The 24,639-nt window shown below is 50.5% G+C and overlaps 2 protein-coding genes across 8 annotated transcripts; one reads left to right on the top strand and one right to left on the bottom strand.

Moving 5' to 3' along the window:
* Positions 1–307: 307 nt before the first annotated feature.
* FABP3 (fatty acid binding protein 3) lies at positions 308–5,230 on the top strand. The gene is made up of 4 exons (XM_026076310.1): positions 308–456; positions 1,439–1,611; positions 4,747–4,848; positions 4,942–5,230. Exons 1-4 carry the CDS (start codon positions 384–386, stop codon positions 4,993–4,995), a joined length of 402 nt encoding a protein of 133 aa, XP_025932095.1. The 5' UTR covers positions 308–383; the 3' UTR covers positions 4,996–5,230.
* A 1,459-nt stretch (positions 5,231–6,689) lies between these two features.
* Positions 6,690–24,309, bottom strand: ZCCHC17 (zinc finger CCHC-type containing 17). 7 transcript variants are annotated; one of them, XR_003255260.1, is made up of 9 exons: positions 24,220–24,309; positions 23,687–23,878; positions 23,263–23,320; positions 21,528–21,628; positions 19,853–19,944; positions 18,974–19,074; positions 17,515–17,663; positions 17,020–17,134; positions 7,689–7,776 (listed from the first exon to the last, which is right to left on the bottom strand). XR_003255260.1 is itself a non-coding variant. In XM_026076268.1 (8 exons), the coding sequence occupies exons 2-8, from the start codon at positions 23,726–23,728 to the stop codon at positions 7,597–7,599; spliced, it is 723 nt and encodes a 240-aa protein (XP_025932053.1). In that variant the 5' UTR covers positions 23,729–23,878; positions 24,220–24,309; the 3' UTR covers positions 6,690–7,596. The 7 variants fall into 7 exon arrangements, 5 of the variants coding, with proteins under 5 accessions (XP_025932053.1, XP_025932056.1, XP_025932054.1 ...); XR_003255259.1 differs by lacking the exon at positions 7,689–7,776 and adding an exon at positions 9,375–10,871; XM_026076268.1 differs by lacking the exon at positions 17,020–17,134 and having other exon boundaries at positions 6,690–7,776.
* Positions 24,310–24,639: the final 330 nt, after the last annotated feature.

Here is a 24,639-nt window from a genome sequence, read left to right as displayed (position 1 = left end):
CATGCGTGTCCCTGCACACATGGCCAGGATCACACGTGTCCCTGCACACACACGCTGCACATGGCCGCGATCACGTGTGTCCCCGCACACACACACACACCCCCCGAGCAGAGGGGCGACTGCACGCGCCCCCCCAACACAAAGCGGGGCCGGGATCACACGCGTCGCCCCGCGCCCACGCCGTGCCTCAGTTTCCCCCCGCGGGCGGCGCCGCGCTGCGCCCAGCCGAGCCGCCCGCGCAGCGTTGCGCGGCGCAGCGCGGGGCTCCGCCGCCGCTGTCATGTGACGGCGCCGGTATTTAAGGAGGCGGCGGGGTCCGGCGCAGCCCCGTGGCTCGGCGGCGCGGTGCCCGGTTCGATCCCGTTCCTGCTTCCCCGCTCACCATGGTCGAAGCCTTCGTCGGCACCTGGAAGCTGGTGGATTCGGCCAATTTCGATGAATACATGAAGGCGCTGGGTGAGCGCGGCGCTGCGCGGGGGGGGAACCGGCGGCCGCGGCCCCCGCAACGTGCTCGGCGCCGCCGGGAGCGCGCCCCGGGCGCGGTTAAGCTCCTTTTTTTTATTATATATATTTTTCCCCCTTTTTTTCCCCTTTATATTTCACCTCCCGAGCAGCCAGGCTCGCACAAAGGGCTTTTAGCGCTGCGGCGCCTGCACGCTGGGAGGAGSAGGAGGAGGGGGAGGAAGGGGGGGGGCTGCCTCCCTTTTTAATGGGTTTAAAGAAAAAGGGGAGGGGGAAAAAAAACAAAATAGGCTTTGCACGGCCTGGGCTTGCGGCGGGCAGGGGCGATGCGGGGGCACCGCGGGGCGCGGAGCGGCGCGCTGYGGCTCCGCATCGCTGCGCGGCGGCACCCGCATCGCCACGGCCGCGGTGGGTTGGGAAAGGGGTCTGTCCACGGCCCCGGCTCCCTGTCCCGCTGCTCCCCCCGGGAGGGATGTGCGTCTCCCGGCGTTCCCAGGAGCCGGTGGGTGGGAACAGCTTTTTTTCCCCCCATTTTGGACCAAGGATGGTAGGGTGGAGGGAGAGGACTGCGGCGCTGGAAGGAGTGAGTGGATGCAGTGCCGCTGCTCTTCTCCGTCCTTCATCCCTCCTCCTCGCCCCACATCATCCAGCCTGGTCCTTGGCACCGGCTGCGGCTCCTCTGAGCGGCCCCAGGGCAGTATGGAGGGCAGGGGACACCCCCTTGGCTCCCGCTCTGCCCCAAAAGTTGATTCATGGCTGGAGGATGGTGTTTCTGKATGCAGGATCTGGCCCTGAGCGATCCCCCAGAGCTGCGCACCCAACCGCCCTCCAGCCCCCACGGAGACCGGCGGGACACGGGGCGGCTGCAGGGAGGGAGGAAGGGCTGGGGGCTGCCCATGGGCAGGGGTGATGATGGGGACGGGCGCTCTCCGGCCCCTCGGCACAACCTCACTACCCCCCCCTTGCCCCCCTACAGGTGTGGGCTTTGCCACGAGGCAGGTGGCAGGCCTCACCAAACCCACCACCATCATCGAGGTGGACGGCGACAAGGTCACCGTGAAGACCCAGAGCACCTTCAAGAACACAGAGATCAGCTTCAAGCTGGGCGAGGAGTTTGACGAGACCACCGCCGACGACAGGCACGTCAAGGTGAGCCAAGCCAGCGGGCCGGGAGCCCCCTGGGGACCAGGGGCGGTCAAGGTGCCAAGCATCAGCATTTGGAGAAGCTCTCCAGGGTCCCTCGGAGAGCACCTGCCCTCCACCAAACACCCTTTTATCAGGGCATGGCCACGTCCTTGCAGTAGTTCAAGGCTTGAATCCTCCAGCTCTGGGTCTGTCTCCTTCTCTCCATCCCCTTTTCTTTGAAACTGAAAAAAACTCCTTGCCCTCAGGGCCTGGTGCTCTGCCCTCCCCTCTCTCTGCAAACCATCCCTTCCCCCCCGATTTGCAGCCAGGCTTTGCAGAAAAGCTGTCACAAGGTGTTGGAGTTGCTGTAACAGCCCCAGGGGATGTACGAGCCAGGGAAGTTGGGCTGTCCGGGGCACAGAGCTGCTGGGAAGGTTGTGCAAGAGCAAAAACACACAACCACCCACTGCCCGGCCCAGAATAGACACTTGCTCAAGAGAAACAGGGGATGGGGCCGCGTGAAGGCAGATCTTGCCCGGCTTCATGGTTTGCGAGGCATCCCAGCAGGGAAAGGGTCACAAGAACTGGGTTTTGAGCCCGTTTGCTCAAGGAACACATTTCGGGCAGCTTTGGCTGGGCAGATCTGTCCCCTTTGTACAGGGTGAGCAAAGAGGGATGGAGCAGCTCAGACACCCCGCTGGGCCGATTCCGATTTAATTCAGGGCAGAGGTAGGAGAAAAAACACCCTCTTCAGGAAAGACTCGAGTTTCTGCTCGGTTACTTTCCAGAGCYGCCCTCTTCCTTGGCCGTTTGCTGGGGGCGAAGAGCCAAGTTGGACTATTCCTCCCATGCAAGCGAGGGAAGGAGGGGAGATGTGTTGGCAGGGTGAAAGAGGTCAAGAATGGAGTTAAACCTCCTTTTTTTTGGTCTCTTTCCCCCCTGCAGAGACACTTCCCCTCGCAGGAACGATCCTCCCCCGCCTCCGGGTTTTTTCCTAGCAAAGATGTTTTTGCAGAGAACTTTCCCCTCCTGGCCCCGTGCGGCCGCAGGGTCCCACGCTCCGTTAAACACGCTCGGCACGTGGGAGCCGGCATCCCCGTCCCCCCAGCCTGGTGCGGATGGGGTGGTTGTGTTGCAAAATGAAGTTGGGGCTTGTTGGACCTGTGGTGGAGCAGGTCTCCCCACAACCCCGTTGTCCATGGAAGGGTTGTTGAGTGCAGGGAAAGGTCCAGGATCTGCTGGGATGGAGGCAGGAGGGGGTGGCTGTCCCCACCCGGCACAGGGAGCCACAGCCCAAGGGCTGGGTGCTTTCGCCGGGTGAGGGCACCCAGCCTTCGGCAGAGCCAGGATCGGAGCTGCCGCGGTGGCCAAAGAGCGGCCGGGCTGAAGCAAGGGACGAGCGCGAGCGAGGTGGCAGTGCCAAGCAGACCCGTGGCAGCGTGTCCCTGTCCTCCATCCCGCTGCGGCTGGAGCAGCCCCCACTGCTTCTCCTCTCGCTSRGGGAGCTATTTCCATGTGCGACTCYGGCTGGTTATAGGCTCCGGCCACGGCTGGCGCTGGGCTCGTGCTGGGTGCTGCCCGCCCCATCTCGTGACAGCGCTTGAGCGTGGCTGGATGGCTCAGGCTGGTGGAAACTATGTTAAAACCACCTTGGCATCGCGTGTGCAGCGGGGACGGGTGAAGGGCRCCGAGCGGCTGCTCGCGGGCCAGGGACGTGCCCTTCAAGTGCCCCTTGGCAGGCAGCCAGGGAGGGCAAAGGAGAGGAAGGAGAGCGGGTGCAGGCTGGGGTGGAGGGAGAGGCTGTGGAGCCAAGGCAGATGGGGCAGCGGGGTCTGATGTGCTGTGGGGGGCACCTGGGCCGTGGGGAGACCTGAGCTATGGGGCATCAAGGCTGCATGGGCACCTGAGCTGTGCAGGGACCTGAGCCAGGAGGCACCCAAGCCATGGGGCAGCCCAAATTAGGGGGAGACCTGTGCTGTGGGGGCATCTGAGCAGGGGTGGGAATGAGCCTTAGGAAGACCCAAGCTGAAGGAGTCTATGAGCTGTGGGAGACCTGAGCTGGAGGGACACCTGGGCTGGGAACCCCATGTTGCTATGGGGGTACCTGGGCCATAGGTAAACCCAAGTTATGGGGAGACCTGCACTGTGGAGGCATCTGAGCCAGGGTAGGGAATGAGCCTTAGGAAGACCCAAACCGTGGAGGTGTCTGAGCCGTAGGAGACACAGGCTGGGGGGACACCCCAGCCACGTGGGCACCTGAACCATGCAGGGACCTGAGCTGAGGGAGCACCAAGCCATAGGGAGACCTAAGCCATGGGGAAACCCAAGTTATGGGGAGTCCTGTGCCATGGAGGCATCTGAGATGGGGGGGAAATGAGCCTTAGGAAGACCCAGACCATGGGGGGGCTACCCGAGCCCTGGAGGCTCCAGGAGACTCTGCTTCCCGCACCGACCTGGGCACGTGGAGAGGAAGCTTTGCTCCAGCCTTGGGTGCTGGGGAGAGTTTGGGACAGGGAGAGACGCCGCAGGGGCTGGGGGCAGCTGGGGACYGAAATCCTTTGGGGGAACAACGGGGGGAAATAGCATCCTGGGGGCCAGGAACCTGGCTCGGCGGGACGGGGTTGGGGGGGGCCGGGGCAGCCGCGCCGCCTGTCCTCGCGCGACCCCGGGCTCCGCCGCTGGGCCGAAGCCAGTTGTCACGCTAACCTTGGGCCTGAGTCAACAGCGGGGCCGCGCAAACAGCGGGCCAGGCCGGGCGCGCGGCGGCCCCTTTCCCCGCTCGGCCCCCTCCGCAAGCCCCCCGCRGGGCCGCGATTCGGGGCGCTCCGATACCTCGCACTGCCTATTCGGTCCCTGCCGGCAGCAGGCAGCGCAGGCAGCAGGCAGCCCCGGAGCGGGATGAGGCCCCGGGAAGGGCTGGTGGCACCGGTCCAGGGCCAGCGGAGGGCAAGGTCACCATGGCCGTGCCCACGGCCGGGTTATTGGGACCCGCGGCTCCCCGGCCAAGGCGGTTTTGGCCGCAGTTTTGGTTTTGGGCAGGAAGGATTCCCGGGAAGCGCTGGCACTTTCCGAGGCGATGCCGCTCAGTGGGCAGAGCCGGAAACGGAGGCCGGAGCCTCTTTGCCCTCGTGACAGCAAGTTCCGATCTCTTCCCCGCAGTCCGTGGTCAAGCTGGAGGGAGGCAAACTCGTCCACACGCAGCAGTGGGAAGGGAAGGAGACGTCGCTAGCGCGGGAGCTGAAGGATGGGAAGTTAATCCTGGTAAGCGGATGGAAAGGCGTTTTCAAGCCGTGGTGAGGGGCCGTCACCCCCTAACCACCCGGCTTCGGTTTATTTATTTTTTTTTGCCCCCAGACGCTCACCATGGGCAGCGTGGTCTCCACCCGGACCTACGAGAGGGCGACATAGAGGTCCCCCCCCAGCTCCTCCCTCCGTCTTCCTCCTCCGGCGGCAGCTTGTAGGTGACTCGCATTGACGTCGGAGCCCTCCGAACCCCGCCGCCGCCCTGATCGCCGCTGTCTCGTGGGGGCGGTTGGGGTTCGGGTTGTCGTTTCGGTTGTGTTGGTTTTGGTTTTTTGGTTTTTTGTTTTTTTAAATAACRGAAGAACCCGTGTGGGAAAATAATAAAGCCACTGTTGTTACAGCTCTGCGAGTGGTTTGCTTGGAAAAAGGCTCTTTGACACATGCGTGGTGGTGGTGGTRGGGATCCTGTCCCAGCCTGGGCTTTAGGAGCCTGGAAAATGCTGCGGGATTTGGGCTAGTTCATTACATCGCTCCCGTGTCCCTCCCGACCGCATCGGAGATGCTCTCTGCTCTTCTGGCTTGGTGCTAGATGGGATCCGTCTGCTGAGGAGGGGGGCTCCGGGGAGGGGAGAGCTGAGAAAGGGGTGTCCATAGGCTGCCCGTGGGCTCGGCATGCCAAACGCTCCGGCCTCATGGGGACGTCACTCACGGGAGAGAGCGAAACCACACRCGTGCCGATTCCGGGATGGCAGCACAGCTCACTACGGGTTTTCTAGCCCCAAACGGRTTTTTCTGGCCCAGTTTGGCCACTATCGCTCCGTGGATTCAGAGTCTCTGCTAGTCCACCTATCAACCTYAGCAGGATGCAGCCACAGCAGGGGCAGATGGACACTCAGCTTGTTTGGGGTTTTTTCAGGGGGGGATATTAGTTTACTACAGTGGCAGCTCGGCTATAAATCATTCAGCGTACAAGCACACACCATTCCAGCGACAGTAATTTTTCCACCACAAATCCAGACCGGCGCTCTCTGCCAAAGCATCATCTGATGTTACGCCTGACGGCAAAGAAGCCAAGAAACCAAGGTCAAGTGCACGTCGCATCCAGGTTTGGGAAAGGGGCCTGCCTGAAGGGAGACTCTGCCCTGGGGAGGTGGTRGAGTTCAATCTGGGGCTCGAATCTGCCCCGCTCAGCCTGGGAGAGGCCCAATCCTGCCACGATGGGCTCATACTGGGGTGAGGAGCACTGGAAGTTGCCCACTTTCACTGAAGGACAGGGCCATGGGCCAGCCTGCTTCTAGAGGGTGGTTGAAGCCTCCTACCCCCTTAGCAGTGAGAAAAGCCACAGCTGTGATGAGCGTGCAAACAGTCACTCTCGCTTCCCTTTAGAGGCAGTGGCCATACAAGTGACTCAGCCAGCCCGTTTTTAAACATCTCCTCGAAGAGGGGATGAATTGCTCCCCCCAGATTTCCTCTGTGGTCACCAGGGTCTACAGTGACTAGCCTAGATATGAACTGCAGCACAGGACTGCTTGAGCCTCTGTGCTTCCTTCCTCAGAGACCTTTGAGTCTAATTAAAAGATTTATACTTCAGTCGTTATTTCACCTTGTTACCAAAACACACCGTAAGCTTTGCCTTCTGCTCCAGCAGGCTTCTTTTAGGGGTCACCTCAGCAGCTCCACAGCCCAGGAACCCTCTAGAAAGCAACCAGGGCTCCTACACAAGCATCTTCTCCTCCCTGTCCTAAGCAGACTTTCAAAAAGCCCCCATGCAAGCCGCRTCCCCTCTCGTGCAGGTACGCCTTGGTTTTACTGCCCGAGACGAAGTGCAGAGCGCACAGAAGGGAAAACGCAGTACAAAGTTCAACGGAGATTTGATAAATTTATTTTCCATCATTTACAAAGCCAGCAAACACACCACACAATGTTTACTTAAAGTATCTCCGCTCACTGAGTCGCTTCTGGGTCTCCTGCTCCAAATGCTTGCAGACAAAATGAATGAAACGGAGGGAGGGTTTCTAGACCACAGCCAAATGGCTCCACGCTGTCACCATGAATGAAGCCCCTCCAGCATGGAGGCAGTTATAATACTGCCTTATGCTGGGAAAGGAAACAGGCAACGGCACAGATATCGGCTCTCCTTTCTCGGAGCTGTTCCGAGATGACAGTATTGGGCTGCGATTCAGTTACCGCATAGTTACGCTGATCCGACAAACCACGTGCGGAGCAAAAGCCTGAGCTGCAGAGCGGTGACCGGCGAGCGCAGAGCTGCAAGGAAGGCAGAGCCTCGCTGCAGGGTCCGGCGACAACTCCCCCCACCCCAAGCTCTTGGCAGGGATTGGTAGGGGGAAGCACAGCCAGGCAGCAGAGCTCCACCTTTTACAGGCAACGGGATCCAGGGGCGGATGTCATGCATGCTCCTTACAGCGGGGCCACCACTGTCCAAAGGAGCCGCCGCGCAGCGCCGGCAGCTTACCCAGCGAAACACGAGGCTACAGGATGGGAGAGGTGCTGATGAACGGGTGGAATTAGCCTGTTTTTTTTTTCCCAGGCACACCCACTGGCCTTGGTGGGAGAAAATGGCAGCCCATGTCTAAGGTGATAGCGGACAACTAGTATCAAAGTCAAAATCTCAAACACCACAGGCTGAGCATTAGTTTTTAAGAAGGAAATGCCTTGTCCTTGAAGGAATGCACTGATTCAGTTCTGCTCTCCCAAGCAGTATTTTCCAGGGATTCGCAAYGTCGGTACCCCTTCGCGTCTGCTCCCTCACTCCTTGTGCTTTTTCTTATGCTTCTTTTTCTTCTTCTTCTTCTGAGCCTTGCTGGCTTTCCCTGAATGTTTGGCCTTCTTGCTGGCTGGCTGAGCCCCATCGCTGTCGGAGTCAGAGCTGTCAGAGTCAGACTCGGAGGACTGCTTACTCTTGTGTTTCTTTTTCTTCTTCTTCTCCTATCAAATGAAAAGAAATAAAGCCCTGCACATTGAAAAACTGTCACTTCCGCTCACCCGGGCGGCGAGCCGCTCTCCGTAACAGGTGCCTTCAAAGCTGCGACACAGAGCTGAGCCTGTTCTCCGACGTGGACCATACACACAGCTCCTGCCCCAGCTACTCGGGGCTTAACTAGCTGCGTTAGACCCCAACCGCACGAGGCCCAGTGTAACAGAGTGGAGGTGGTGAGGATCCAAGCCTCAAAACTGCTACTCACCATCACCATAAGAGAGTCCTTGCAATCCCTCCAGAGTCAGGGCTTTCTCAGTTAGTTAACGTTATTACCTTTAATAGATGTTGGCAGGATGAGGCCTTTTGCCAACAAAACGGGTTTCTAAAATAGCCGGTTGGAAGTCAGTATCGCCTCCCCTGGCTCCCCCAGAACATCAGCACACAGAGCCTCAGGAAATTAATGCTAATGCAATGGAGCACTACTGACAGTGCACCCTTCTCCTTGCAGGAAAGCCCAAGCCCAGCCAAAATCCCAGAAATTGCTGGCCAGGGAAACGTTCTAGGAGTCTAAAACGTCACCGTTACGTACCTTAGGTCTACTGAGAGAGGCGAGTTGACTCTGCTCTGCTAGGCSCCGCTCACCTCCCAGCACGGAAASGCRACGGGTTCTTACCACRCCACGGCCCCCARCGCAGCCGTGATGGGCTGCATCTGACACCAGCCCTCCCACCACAAAGGCCTAAACCTACTTCTTCAAATTCGAAGCTTCTCTCGACCTTCTCTGGAGGGGAGCTGGCACGGGGAACGTGCCCTTTAGCGAGCAATAACCGTGCTCTCTTTGCACGGCCTCCAAACAAACCGTATATCCTCCCGCTCTTGCGGCTTCCCACCATTTCTGCACCACACACAGGCAGAAGCCACGGGAATTAAGGAGCTCTCCATACTTTATTTCTGCGAAGCCCTGAGGCAAAAGCTACAGGGTTCAAGAGGGACCTGACATTTACATGTAGAATAAAAATAGCTGGTGTTGGAATAAATATTGTAAGAACTCCGAAAGGGATCTAAACCCTCAATTCTGCGGCATCATACARTAACTACAAAGCACAGGTTACCCTAAAATCAGTACTGCAGCGTGCCTTCCCCCGAAATCGTGTCAGGCGGACAATCCCAAAGCAGACAGGCTATCTGATGACACAGCATAGCAATTTGTCTATATTTAAATAGCGGTATTGAGGGAGAGGATCCGATTTGCCTGTGCAGGCAGCATGCTCGCTTCCACTCGCAAAAGCAGTGGAATGCTCCAACTCTAGGATTTTAAATTAAACAGGAGAACAAGTGGATCGAAGGCACCAGCTGGCTTGGCTTGCTTTTGCAGAGAATAAGCAAACGTGAGCCTGATGCCAGTTCAACTCGCCTTTCTAGTTCCCCGACTACCCACAAAATTATTATGCTAACCAACTCTTGGAACAAGACATAAGGTTTTGGGGGGTATATTTTAGGAAGAGACTTTGAAAAAAGAAAGATCTTCCTGAAAAAAAAAAAAGAGATGCTGTTCTCCAACACCCACAAGATCCCGGAAAGTAAGTGAAAACAGCATTCAGATGAGTAGGCCCATAAACACTAAGTGATTTTAATATTTTATAAAGCACATCAAGACTGTTAAGAGCAGTAAGGGTCCCGGCTTTCCGTTCAAGCCCAGCAACACTAACCTCTAAGAAGACACCACTGATTTCTTCCACAGTCGCATCAACATTAAAACCAGACCTTCCTGTGCAAGCAGGTATCGTGAGTTTTCATTATAGTTCAAGGACATAAAAAGGACATAGGAAAGAAGCAAAACAGGGTTTCCGGAAGCGGAGATGGGCCAGTAAGACAAACCAAGCCAGCGCAATTGCCCATGACAGGCCTGGACCCCACCAGCAAGGAATGTAACCCAGCAAGCCAATCTTGCCGCTTTGACTAAACCATATGCTGGCATTTTTACTTAAAGTGAGCTACACATTCCTGAAGGATATATGTGTGTTAACTGCTCTGGAATTGGTACACTTGTAAGACTGGGCACAACCCTTCTGCAACTTGCTGCAAAACAGCGTCCTATTCTCCTCCGTAATTTAACTACGCAGCCAGGTCCTAATAATACGTGTACTAATATTAAGTGTACTACATTAGGATTTTTCCCAGTTGTAGCCGAGCTCTTTTCCCCCCTCCTCACACTCTATCTTTTACTGGATGCATTTCATTTAGTCTGATGTCACCCTGCTACAGTAACAGATGCCGCATTCCTCGTGCGCTGCCTAAGCCCAGGAATCCCCTCCCGCTACGCGTGAAACTAAAGCTTGGGTTTGTAAAACCACTCCCCGCAGTTCAGCGGTGGAGACGGCACCGCTAGGACCATAACTGGGAATGAAGGCAAACTCGCGAATACGGGTTCAAAGCGGACTGCAAACAAGGAGCCGTGACCGCTGGCCTAGCTGGGCACTGCCTCCCATGTTCACCACCTCCAGAGGGGTAAGCTCTCCGTTCGGCAACTGTAATGAGTTTGCTGAGCCTGTGCCAGCGGGTGGGAGAAGCCCAGGGTGTTCATTCAGCGTGGCACCGGCCCGGGCGAAGGAGTCTCGGTGAGCCAGACAAACAGCCATGTTCCCCCTCCGCCCCCAATTTAAACAGGCTGAGATGGCTTGCTCAGAGCACAGGTGTGCAGAGGCTTTAGGGAGCACCACAGTCGGAGATGGACAACAGTCTAACGGCTAACACCTTCAGTGTTTGTCATCTAAAACATCATTTACGTTCTTCCGCGTAATGGGAGAAGTCTTGGAGTCCCCGAGCCAACAGCTCAGCTTATTATCTTTGCCGAGAGGGTCCCCAGTGACCTCAAGGCCACCCTTGGGCTCGCAGAGTTTTACCGGAACAGCCTTGCYGTAAATCACCCCTGCCTTGGCAGGGCTGCTAGCGCCGTGCCCTCATTTTGCGAAGAGCCAGAAAGGAGCAGCAAGCCCAAAGGCTCAGCTGCGCAAGCCGCAGGACTTCAGACAAAACGAGTCCTCAGGGAGGCCTCTCTCCTTGATCGGCTGCCGTACGTCCACAGCCCAACCTAGAAGAACAACTAAGCCAGGGAGAGAAAACAAATGCATGATTACACAAGGGGAACAATAGCGAGCGGCAGTAGACGTGCAAGAAATACCTGTACAAAAATGAGAACGACCCATTTGGGAAAGTATTTCCACCTGTTGCAACACAGCCAGACGCACAGCACAGGGCTGTGCATGGGAGCCAGTCAGGTGCGAATCCGGCACTGACAATTTTGAGGGCCACGCTGAGTCACCTCACCTCCCTCGGATGCCTGCGGGTGCTGCCCGAGGCTTGCTCCACACCCGCCCTACCCAGGGTAAAAAGAAAAAAAAGCAACCACCACCCTGGCTGATAATTGCTTGGAAAGCGTCCACAGAAAGAAAACTCACTTTGCACAAGGAAGCGCAAAAAAACGCAGCGTGTGCAGATTCACCCACCGCGCTGCAAGCTAAGACACTAGCACTTATCTGTAAGCAAGGGAAGCCAGAAGCAGCTGCTGAACACAGTATGAAAAAGGAGGCAAAGAGGGAAAAAATCCCCTGCAATAACCCACTTTACACCCTGACTCGGCTTTGCTGTAGGCTTCAAGGTGCTTTTAGCCCAAGCAGCTCACCAAGGCAGGTGAGAACGTTAAGTCCATGCTCTAATTTAGGCAGGCATCGATAGGGAGGGCACAGGGTATTTCACCGAGTTGCTGACAGCGCTCCAACACCTCCCTTAAGCTTCCGCCGAAAGGCAAATTCTCACAAAATTGCTCTGGAAAAAGCAGTGCTTCAATGGCGAGAGCGCAGAACAACCTCTGCGTACGCCTGGGTAAGAACAGAGCACGAGGGCACAGGAATTCAGATACGTCTTTGCGAGACGCTCGAGCTAAGCGAGGATTAGCTGAACGTGAACAAAGCTACAGCAAGGATACGGACATGCACAAAGAGAAGGCTGGATTCTCCTAGCTCTTCCCCCAGGAGACAGTTCTTCCATTAGCTTCAGCCGCTTTCAGGACAAGTTCCGTTTCTATATGAAGATTAATATACGGGCTTACGGGAAGCCAAGCTGAGTCGGGAGAGTTTCATTTAAAAAGACACGTTCTCCCGCAGCAGTAGGGCCATAAGAGGTTCAGCTAAAGGCATCAATTTAGCACGGATTGTGTGTCATCGCACCAGATACGGGCTATCAATTAAGGGCACAGAAGAAAGGCAACTAGTAGCTTGTTTAATGTGAAACAGAGCAACTCTTTTAGGGAGATGGAATAGCAAAGATAAAACGCAAGGCTTGGAGCTGCGCATCTAGCAAAGAATCCTCCAGGACTTCAGAGGAGAGGGTGGAGGATTTAGTTTACTCTACACCCAGCAGATCTTCGGCAGGTATCAGTTTTTGTAGCTCCATAATAGCGCTACGATAATTGATGTCTTTCAAGATTTGCCAAAGTCTAGGTTTTTCTGCGAGACGACACTAAAGTCATCACAAAACCCCTTATCCACAGATTAAGGGTAGAACCAAGTCACAACAGTCTTTGGAAAAYGATGATGGTAAAGAGTTAAATCTTTTAGAGAAAACGATGCAGCAAGGAGAATTTTCTCAAGCTTTTCCAGTCTGTGCACATGGTGAGAAAGTTTGACGAGACCTTGTAACAGAGTTTCATTCCAGAGCTTGGGAAACTTCTCAGCGTGTGAAGGCTAAAGACAAGACAGGATGTCACATCAGTCCCTTCAGGACGACAGGGGAAATAAAAGTGCACATGTGGACTTTGCGCTGGCTAAAAAAAAAATCACAGTCTCCTTTTTCAGACCGTCCTATTTTAACAGCCAAAGCATTCAAACCAGCACAGAACAAGTACTTCCAGCCTGTTAACGCAAACACCGCGGCAAAAGCACACAACTGGGCAGCGCTGGACGTTGGCAAACAGTCTAGACTGCAAACACTGCAGGGAGCAAAGCAGTTACAGGAGAGTTCAACATTTTCTACAGCACGAGACAGCGGGGCTCCGAAACCATTCCGTACAAGCAATATCTTTCTGTTAGGCTGCCAATTCCTTTAAAAACCCAACATCCTGATACCGAATGATAAGCACTAAACTGCCTTCCTGTGCCCTGCTGGTTACTAACCACACGGAACTGATTCCAGAGCTTGCCGCTATTGCACAAGAGGGGAGCGTTTCTCCGGTTTACGCATCAGAGACGACAGTGCCAAAAGTAAAGGCCCAATTTTCGCCCTCAGCTACAGCAGCAAAGCCTTGCCGCGCCCTAGCTGCAAATTGGCCTCCAGAATTGATCCCCRATGACAGATGAAGCTCAGGCTAAGCTCAGCTCTGTTCTAAAGCCACACCCAGGCGTTTGCCCAGTGTTGCAAACACTGTGCTTGTATAAACATTACGATTTTGTCCAGACTCCAAATGTAAAGATGCTCAGAGAAAGCCAAGAATTATGGAGATTTGGATGTTACGGTTCTTTATACGTCTTGTCCAACTCACGCAGAAATTATAATTCTAGAAAATGGAACCAACTTATACATTAGAGACTTCAAGACAAGACTTGTGTTGGGAAGCTAGAGCCGGCTAAAAGAGCTGACTTTCATATTATCGTAGCTTTTCTGAAAAGGCTGGTGCTAGGAGTCGACCATGCTAGCACACCAGGTTCTGTTTCCTCTTCTTCGTAAAGAAGAGCTGCTTGGGGCTGTGTTTTGAGAATGTTGCAACAGTTCATTCCCTCTAAAGGTATTTGATTTTGAGATAAGAGGGGAGTGTCCAGAAGTCACCAAGAAGTTTAAATATTCTTTCACCAAACCCTCTGTGGAGTTATGGTCTCGTTCTGAGAATTTGTGTCTGCCCTTGTGAAAAATCAGAATGGATTTCCAGGATTTCTGCATCTCCAAAAAAGGTGTCAGTATACCTGCTAGGTTTTTATTCTTAAAATAAAGGGAACTTTTACCATGCCAGCCTAATTCCAAACAAGATTTATCATGTAAATCCCAGGATATCATTCTATCCCTTGTTTAAGAACTAGTTAGAATTAATCTGATGAGAAGAATCCGGCATATGGCCATTTATGTAAATATAGCAAAGTTTAGAAAAGCATAGAAGAGGACAAAAAGAGAACAGCATACGTGTRAAGAGAGTGAACATGGCTGCGCTATGCCTTAAGCTAATGCTATTTAGGAACTAGTAAAACAAGTAGCAGGCTAGGAATTAGGATGGACTAAGGCTTGATGAACTACAGGTCACTGAACAAACAACGATTTAAGGTGTGGTTTTAAGCGAGGAGACAACATATGCAGTAAGACTTCAAGGAAGTCTTTCACACGACAAGAGAAACAGCCGCAAACCGCAGAAAAGCGATCGCAGGTCACATTTATCATGCAACTCCAATGACCTTCACAAAACTACACCAGGGATAAATTAATCAATGTATCTGAGCAGAAGATGGCACAGCCACGCAGGATGCAAACGCAAGGGGGTTGAGAACAGAAGACCTTTTCCTGAAAGACAGACGAGGAGAAGAATCAGGAGGGTTTATTTTTTCTCAGCACGCCACCCTCCTAYACAAGCTCAGTACAGGCTCACTGCAGTGTTCCCATAGGAGTTCCTTCACCCTGTGACCCAAGGAGAATAAAAGCGAAAGGGATGCAGTGACATGCTTGAGCAGCTGTCAGAGACTCTTCAGATGCTCTCTGGTACTTCCGTATAGCGCTGTGACAGCTTCTCCAAGTTATTTATGTTCTCAGGGTCGACAGGAGACAGGACAATGCCCTCACGTTACTAAGATGGTGATCTGTAACCAGGAAAACTTGTGCCCAAAGTCACACCAGAAGACTAAGCCAGTACAGAGAGCTAAAGTCTTCAGCTGTCTTTTCTCCAGTAGATGCTGCAGGGCTCAGGCAGGAGAAAAGTGAAAACACCGAGTTCCTCAGTTCCATCTTGGTCATGATTCAGGTGGTCTAAAAACCATCTGTGGGTCTGAAGTTAATAACAGAAGGACCACTTTTTCTGGAGAGTCTTACAAGTTGTGATAAGAGCAGCAAACCAGTTAAACCAGGAAKGATCTAATGCTAGCTCTGGGAACCATATTGCCAGCTATATAGCGACTCTGGGCATAAAMTACTGATGATGGCGACCATGGGAAAGGCGAGCAGAGAATATAGGGGGTGAGGACCCCAGAGCATCTTTGTAAGGAGAGGAGTCTCTGGGGAGAGCACCAGGAGGACTGCAACGAAGCATCAGATCAGGGAAAGAAAATACTGATGTACGAACCTTCCTGGCTGTTCATTTACTGCTCTGTCATTAAATGGATGTTTGGTAGATAGGGAACTGCTACGTATTCGTTTAAAAATTGCAAGCTCTACTTTTACGCTACAAACACTGGATAGGACCCGGTCAGCAAAGCAATTGTTACTAGGTWGATTGAGCTATTTCGATTTTGTGTAAATCCCCCTGGGGCTCCAGGCAAGCAGGGAAGCACATGGTGGCTCCCAGACAAGATCACAGCAGGCACCCGAGACAACAAGGAAGCTATTCATTTTGAGGATCCCACATCCTGTCTCCAAAAAGCTCAAAGTTTTATTTTCCAGCACTGGAAAACATCTGAAAACCTTTGATCTCCTCCTTGAGGAGGGAGGAGATCAAAGGAACAAGCAACATTTAAAGGAAGGCTGTTAATCCACAGACAAAAAAAACCTAGTAACAAATTCAGGAAGGTGACCCACATATCCTGTAGTCTCAGCAGGGCAAGACTCCACAGGGAATCCGTACCCTCAGTGGACAGGCATTGATAAGATAAAGGAATATTTGTGCACCTCTTTAGTATAATTCTTCCCAGTACCATTTAAGTAACAGTTACTTCCACCGTAAAGCAAAGCGAATCTTTACCAGATAAGCCACCCTCACTCCTAGAGGGAAGAGAACCAAAGGCAAGAGAAGTCAGGCCTGCTGAGGTATTGCCAACAGCCTGGTCTCACACCTCTCCACAGTAAGACACAAGGCTGATGTTTTAAGTCGGGAAAGGCGAGAGTCGCAGTTAGCCTGGGATCCAAGAGATCACTCGGTTCAGTTGCCTGCTTCCGAGACCAGAACAAAAAGACGACTGGGTGTATTTTGTCTGCAGAGTGCTGCTCTTACGCTGCCATACAAGTCCAAGATATTCCTCGGACAAGAGCCTGTTTTTCGGGGAAGCAGAGCATACCTCTCGGGACGGAATCAGGTACCAGGATCTACAGTCAGAGAGRTCAAGTTCCCACTACTGGATGAGCTATTCTGAGCTTTACTGGGCAAACAAGAACTGCAGATTAGGAATCAAATTAAAGTCAGCATAATTTTGTACTGACTCTCGGGCAGAAATGGGTATGCCACAGGGCAGAGGCAAACACGAGGAAAGTCACTACACACTTGACTTGTCTGCTCTGGTGCAGCCACCACCTACAATCCCCCAAACAGCACCTCTCCTCCCAGATAAGAACGTACCCAAGCTCCAAAAAAACACCTTACCAATGAAAAACACAACTGGAGGTGAGACTTTGGTTCCCAGTATCGCTCTGGGTTGATTTAAATGCGGGCTGCCATCAAAACAGATGGACTTGTCCTTTCCCCGTACCCGCTGTTTGCACTCTCCTGTACTAGCGCTAGCGCTCGCGCAGCCCCCCAGCAATCCAGCGGGGACTAAGCCCTCAGAAGTCAGTTCCCACCACGCAAATGCTAACGCTGTTGCTGGGCCTCTCTCGCAACAAGGAAACAAAACTACGGCCAGACCATCCCTCGCTACCTCTGCCAAAGTTTTCCCTCTCTTCAGCCTGTCCTGCTTCTAGACGTTAGAAATCCCACCACCCTCCCTGCCTGTTGCCACTCTCCAGGGATACAGTTAGACCAAAGGGCCAGTGGCAGGGGAGAGAAGGCTTTGGAARGGTAATGGCAAGCTGGACTCAGGCTGTGAAAGGGTTGATGGAACAGTTTATTTACTTAAGTCTAGAACTGGAAGACGCATTTCTGCATAAGCAGCCCGACCACCAGACACTTCTGCTTTGGATTCAAGTCCCACCTGCTTTCTATACCCGTTGTGCTGTTCCAGCACACTCTTGAAGCCAGAGTTCAAACACTGGACAAAAAAGGTCTATCTCTCGAAAAGTTCATGTGGACAGAGACTACTTTAGAGCCTAGAAATGCAATAAGCTCCTTGTGCAAACACAACCTATGATTTTACCCTGGCATGTGCAGATAAGCCTAGTTCACATCACACAGGCTGGGTCAGGACACCTGCCGCATCAAGGCAGCAGTGGGCATTTAGTTCAGATTAAAGACAGGTGAATGGACAACAGCTGTGAAAGAAGAGGGGAGACAAAGTTATCGGCAAGAGTCACAGAAATTCAGAAAACTTAAGTAGGGCCTCACAAAGGCCAAGAAAAAAATCCCTTTTTCTCACTGCAGGGCCTGACAGGGCTGTGCATTATGGTACAAGGCGGTTTTAGAAATAGTTTAAAAAAAAAAAAAAAAGAATAAAAGCAGAAAGTAAGAACTACTAAACTGTCTGCAGAAGAGATTCCTGTTTTGCCTCAGAACCTGCACAAACAGAGCCACTTTCTTTCTCAGCCCCAAAAGGGCTACTTATACCCACCTTGCTGTACTAAATCACAGACGTAACTCTACCGAACAGCACGTGTGGCCCACTTTTCTAGGCTAGCAAAAGTGCACCTTGTACCTTTTTTCTTTTTTTTGAAGAATCATCAGCCAGACTGGTCTTTTTATCTTTTTCATATTCTGCTGTCGCTGCCTCTTCTTCCTCCTCTTCCGGAATCAGGCTATATTTGGTACCTCCAGGCTGCATGAAGCACTCCTTGGCAAAATGACCTGCAAAACAGCGTTCAAAGTAGCGACCCAGACCTTTTTTAAAACTGCATTTCAGATAAAGTGCTGACGACAACCTTTTTATTATTAGTCACACTATGAGACTCTACACTGCACTTTTTTTCCCCCCTCCCTAGCATTCCAACTAGTTTTACAGGACCAGATTATACAAGCCAGCGGAGCAAGTGCAACACAAGTCATTCCGGAAAGATTAATCAGGCAAAACTAAGCCACTCTTGTCTCAACAGGGAAATTAGTAGAGACATGTCTGGGCAATGGCTTAAGCAGCACAAAACAGTGGATGGGAAAGGGAGTCAATTGGTGCGATAGACATCTGTAAATGAGACCAAAGCCACAAACACATGGGAAATCAGCTCAATCAGGTTCTACTCTGCAAACATCAAAGCTGATCTATTAACAGTTGTAGTGGAAACTGCACTTAGATAGCATCTGCCTGGCTTTTATGAGTAGACATCATCATTAAGAAGTAGACTGCAAATACCTAGAATCTAGTTTAAAGTTTTGGGGGTTCTTGGAAATAGTATTTTAAGATAGTTACCTACCACTGCAGAGAACCATGTTAGCATTTAGAACAGCTGCTTTTAAAACAGTCTTCATTAACCTTCTCTAGATTAGTATTAACTCCAGCAAAACCACTACTCCGGGGCCAAATAATATAAGACAATAAGCAAGGTGCAGTAAAAATTCCACATACAAAAAAACTTTACTAACTTACACTAGAGCAACTTGCAGCTGGACAGCAAAACTTACTAGAAAAGGCATCAGTTAAGCCAACTCTCCATTTCTATACTAGGCAAAACACAAGTCTCACCAGGTAAAAAAGCTTGTTTTCAGCTCTAAGAGAGCTGCTCGCAAGCTAACAGTGTTCCTAACAACTAACCAGCAAAGTAATTCCCATTGACCTTTCTTGCCATAATTAAGCGATTTAGCTGAAGCTGATGTTTATGTCTTAAAATGGAAAACTGGATTAAGAGCTCAGCTGTAAGACGCATCGAAACAGACACAGGAAGAAAAGAACTGTGCTCAGTAGAATGGTTCCTTAGAGAAAGTTCAAACGGATGTGATTTTAAGAAACAAATCTTAATAGAAGGACTCATTTAAGTCTTTCCTTGACAAAAGAAAAGCGATGGAAAATGCAGTTGTCCTTTAAAAGACATTTGGAAGTAAAATTCAATCCCTGTACAGGGAGACACAATCACGAGGCAGGCATCACCACAGTCATATCTACAGGCCACAACCTAGCTCGAACAAAGGTTAGATCAAAAGATCAAAACAAGCCTACGTGACTATACCTTTGCAACCGCATTTCTTGCACACAGTGTTCAAGACAGCTTCAAGAGTGATCTTCTGACTAGTGTAGTCTCTGAATGTACGTTTCTTCCTCTCATCCTGACTGGAAAGAGAAGAAGAGTTCAATCATCAATCCACCTTCACCATTAAATCCATATACTTACATGGAACACAGTCTAAATACAAGGGTTTTTTTAAGTATTGCTCTAAAAGCATCCCTTAGTCAGCTAAACCAAGGAATGGAGCTGACCAACTACTCATTAGAATAATGTTAACGTTGTTAACGCACATTATATGGCTTCTTCTATCTCTGAGCTCCACTGAACGCTCTCCAAACAAAGCAGGCAAAGATAAGAAGCTGCAGTTTCTTCCTTTATACTAACATCTGCATTATGTAGGTAAATAAATACACACTCCTACTTGCCGAGGATAAACACAAACAAATTTTACTTGACCTGCAAGAGATATCCCAAGAAAAGACACATAAGGAAGTTCTGACAGGTCTGAGCATGTTAAGGAGAATATTTGATTTCACTGTACGTGAAAACGAGATGAATCCACAGCTAGAATGAACAGTCCTTCCACCACAAAGCACGTGGCCATCAAAAAATGCAAGAACTAAGATCCTGCCAGGCCGCAAAGGGCTGGAATTTCCTGCAGCTCTCCCTCCACCAGCTCCTGCCAGCCTTTAATCAGCATAACCAAGAGAGTACCTTGTCACGCCTTCAGTCACCAGTCCGTCTCCGAGGGGTTCAGCAAGGAGCACCCCTCATCCTCCAAAAGAGGGAGGACCTGAAGAATTATTACGGTAGAAAGGCCAGGAATGAAAGGCAGTAACAACCTGTCTGATCTGTTATACTCTGCTCAGTAGATTTACCTACTCAAGGGAAACATTGTTTGGATCCAGGTCTTTTCCTGTTCCTTGGTTAACGACCTTCATGGAGAGGGAAAGTTTCAGTTTGTCGTCCTTCATCTGAAAGAGAAAGGTATGGAGCAAGAAGAGGAAGTGACAGTGACTTTAATACAATCTGCCAGGTCGCCCATAGAGAAGGAATATAATTGTCAGCACTGGAAGGAACTACTAAAGCCAGGATACTATGTGAAAATGATTTTGTTCTATTATATTTTATCTATATTTACATTTTAGAGTATTCTAGTTAAATAAAACAGAGTATGTTAAGCAGCTACCTCAGAAATAAGACAACAAGATCAAACTATAGGTCCATTCAGATTAACATTCTGCATTTAATACAAGCAAACCAAAATGCTGTACAAGAAAGGGTACGTTTAGGAACTTTGCTATAATTCTCAAGTAATCCACCCATAAGGGAGTTTCCCCTGGGCCTTTAGCAGATTTGCATCCTGAAAAATAAGACTTTATATCCCCTTTCGCATTTCTAACCTCTTAAAAGGCTAGAAGCTTTCTAAGTATCTGTATTAGGGGCTTACTCTTTTCTGAATCCTAACAAGCCCTTGATTGCCACACTATCACTTTAGAAGCAAGAGCAAAGGTCGCAACCTTAAGTCTTTCTTACAACCTTCCGTATTCTCCCTAATGCTACTATCTGTTCTGTTTTGCCTACTTGTGAAATCCATGCACTTGCTTGCAAGCAGGTTAACAATGAACGCTTCTACTGTCCACCTCTCCAACATGCTCCTGCCCTTCGCCTCTGAAGCGGAGAAGCCAGGAACCCAAAAAACTACGTTTCAGATAAAGAAAACAGTAGCTTAATAAAGAAATTTTTACAAAGTTAAAAAAAAAGAAAAGGCCACACCACAGATCACCACAAAGGATCCATTTTTTATGTCGACCCTACTATTATCGATCAATAAAACCTGAAACGTAAAGCAATTATGACAAAATCCTCTCATCTCTAGAAGGCAGCAGGTTTCAAACTACATGCTTTTGCAAAAAGAATTAAAAAAAAAAAAAAAAAACACCCTTCTCACCCTTCTTCCCTAAAAACATAGTCTATTTTCATTGTTTCAGTGGCTCACCAAAACAAGAGACTTTGTTCCAAGGAATCTTTAAATACAGAAGATAGACCTAGCATCACATCTTTTGTGCACCAAAAAGCAATATAATAAGGAAAAAAAACCCCAAAGTATTTTCTCTTGGGCAAAATTCACTGCCAAAGATCTTTCCTTGAAAATAAAAGACTCGGCTCCTAAGAACGGACCTGTCTCTCAACTGTCAACAGACTGTGCTTATTTTGGCTCTCATCTTGGGATCTTCTCAAATCGCTCATCTGGCCACCAGTCACACAGTTACGGGGGTGTGAGCTGCAAACAGGTATATAGGAAAAGAAAGGAAAGTGTTTCGTTGCTTTTAAGCGCAAAGCTTTTATGAACTGCATTGTGGCAAGTCACAGAGGGTCACTTTCCAAAGTCTCATGCGAAGGTGAGCAGAATTCATCTGTTTGTAAAATAGAACATATAATACACTTGATAAAGCAACCAGAACACACTGCTTCTGCATACCTAATAGTTCTTAGTTTACCGGTTTTGCAGTATACTTTATTTACACAGTGTTAAAGAAACAAGAATTAACATTACCTCTTTTCCAATGAGTTTCACCCATACTTTGTCTCCAACATCTACTATCTCTGAGGGCTTATCCACACGGCAGGATGACATGTGAGTCTTATGAACAAGGCCTGGTCATATTTTTGGAAGAGAAGAAAGGGAAGAAAAAAAGAAGTCTCTACTGAATGTCAGTTTTGTCCTCTAGGAGTCAGAGGGCACATGCTAAGAGGCTTCCCGAAGCAAAACTAAGCATCTAGTTTCCCAAACATTAGGCAGATGAGAATCAGTTGGTTTAATCAATCAGGTTTGTTTCCAAACATCTAAATGCTCATCAACATTTGCTCCAAATTTACTCTATGCTGTTAGGAAGTATGGGCGACGCACAGCAGAACAACAGATGTCAGAAGAGACAGAGGAAGCTACGAGAAAAGCACAGTTCTCCCCAAATATATATAGTTGCGTATTCCCCCTTCCCACCACCGTCACTACAGAAACGATCCTGAAGTTTTCTGTATGAATCAAATGCAAGCAAAACTGTGGGATCCGATCAAGCCGCAGGCAACAGGGAGATAGCATTCTCACAGCCTCCAGACTGGATTCATCGGTCCAAATTTTCATTTGTACCCGGATACCCCCGGGGCTGGATGATTCAGCACCATGTGCAATGAGCTGGTGCCCATTACTGCCCATTGAGGCACTAGCTCCGGAAATGGAAACTGGACTTTCCATATTTAAGATCTTAAGTTACAGCTTGTCAGAGAAGCAGGCCCTGACGCAGCGTCTTTGTACTCAAAATAGCAGGTGCCCGCATGGAAGAAACTTTCATTTTAGCAGGCATTAACACCTCTCTATTCCTGTCAGTCCTCCAAAACCAACACAAGCACCGGAGAACAAGAAGTACATTTCACGCATCAGCAGCGCAATACTTTGCCGCCAATGTCAAAACCATTAAAAACCCAGGCTGACCTGATCTTCTGTCGTGTTTGCAAGGTCATACAGCCAGAAAAAAATATATATATTTTTTTCAAACTTACACAAATGACATACGCAGGCTACAGGATTATACAAGGAAGGTTAAATACGGAAACACACCTTGATGTCTAGGCTCATATTTCAGGGCATGTTTGCATCTCAAAGAGACACCCTTCCAGCAGTCACACTTCCATCCAAAAACTTGTATTAGAACTGGCACTAAAGTAAGTGTGCACTTCAAGATGAGAGTGGAGAGGTGGTTATTTGTATGCATATAAGCACTTAACAGAACATCCAGCTTTAATTGCCTCTTTTGTAAGACTAGTTTTATTTTACTGTGCAGGTTTCCCACAACTATAAACAAAACTAAATCAGTTCTTCTGCTTTATTTTTATTTGAAGCCCACTTCAGTCATCTTTATTCAATTTGCAAACTAGTCAGAAATAAGTTGGTCAAATTACATATCTTTAGGAATTTTCCGTAGTTTGTCCATACCTTAAAATGATTCTCTAAGATGTCCTAAAGTTACCAAAAATTCACACTTGTAATCTTCTGAGTCTTTTTTGTATTAATGCAAATGTAGCGCTATGCTTTAAGTCATTTGTGAGAACCTGTATTTCTTTTTCTAATTTAACAACACTTTTTCTGAGCTAGCTGATAAATCAGATAGGGAAAGAGAAGGAGAAGTTCTAGTATTTTTCTAAAAGTTGCCAAATCTTTTGTTCTGGGGATGAATGCAGGGCCTAAACAAGTTAGCATGAAACTAAGCGTGAACAAACTAAGAGAAACAAACCTTGTTTCCTGCAGCCTGGGATTTTTATAAATGCCCCATATTCTGTTACGGTAGCAACCTGTGAAGAAAATGGATACAATATCTGAAAAGAGCCTTGGTAAAAGTCCTGTTTTCAAACCACCAGTTAAAATATGCACACACAAAAAGAGAAAGCTAAATGGTTCTCATATTTTCCTTCAGTTTTAGATTTCAGGGCTGGTGAGAGACAACACTCCTTGATAACTCTAGAGCAAGAGTGGCCAGCCAACCACACACACACACATATATGTGCACACACATACACATGTATCTACATAAATGAGCAATGTAGCTGACAGTTTCCCAAACCACCACTGAACTAACCAATCGTTTAAACGAAATGAAACAAGCCACGTTTCAAACGCTCCCCAGCATTTTGGCTGTGAGCCGCAGCCCCATGGCACACCTCTCCTTGGAAGATAGCGTAGAGCTCAGGCAGCGGCTCCATCACCTCAGACCTCACAGGACGCACTCGAGAAAGTCTCTGGGAGCAACCCACAACGCTCCTCTGTCACCTCCTGGCCGTCTCTGGTTGAACTCATTGCCCATCACTGCGCTGTGGAGTAACCCGCTTCGTAACCCGAGTTCAGAGAGATACCTTAAAGAGATACATTTAATTAGCACTTTAAACTACCTCCTGCGACCAGGCCAATTAATAAAACACATTCTTTAATCCATTTTGAATTAGGCTACAACGCGACACTGACTCCTCGCGCAGGGTCGCACCGGCTGCCGGAGGCTCCGGGCCGCGGGGCGGCTCGGCGACGGCCCGCACCGCTGCGGCAGGCGCCGGCCGCGGTCCCAAGCGGCGCCGGCCCAGCCGGGCCTGACCCGGACGGAGAAGTCCGGCCTCACCGCGATGCCCCGGCCAGACTGGCACCCGAGCGAGCGAGAGACCTACCGTCGCCACCACCGTTACTCGCCACCACCGTTACTCACCCCCACAGGGCGCCGCCGCCATTTTGCTCCCTCCCGCTTCCCCCTCTCCCCAAGGCAACGCGCCGCTCCACCAACTGCCGCGCGCGGTGGTCGCAGGCGACACCGCACTAACCAATCATATTTACCTATATTGGCGCTCTCCCTCCTTCCCGCCTCCTCCGGCGCCAGCGACCAATCAGCGTGCACAGCACCCTGCCGCACTGCCTCTGCTCTCCTTTCGTCACCCGAGCGCCGGAAGTAGATCACAGAGTGCGCCGACCCGGGAACTCTCCGCCAATCAGCGCGGGAGGACTCGGCGGGGCCGCCCAATGGGGGCTCGGGGGCGGGACGGGCCGGCGCGCGGCGGCGGCGGCGATGATCGAGCAGCACAAGCGGAAGGTCCCGGGCGGCGGCCCCGGCCCGGGTCCCGCTCCGGGTCCC

Source organism: Apteryx rowi, unplaced genomic scaffold, assembly GCF_003343035.1.
Source record: "Apteryx rowi isolate R43461 unplaced genomic scaffold, aptRow1 scaffold_43, whole genome shotgun sequence".
Lineage (NCBI taxonomy): Eukaryota > Metazoa > Chordata > Aves > Apterygiformes > Apterygidae > Apteryx > Apteryx rowi.
This window is presented reverse-complemented; position numbering and strand designations above follow the sequence as displayed.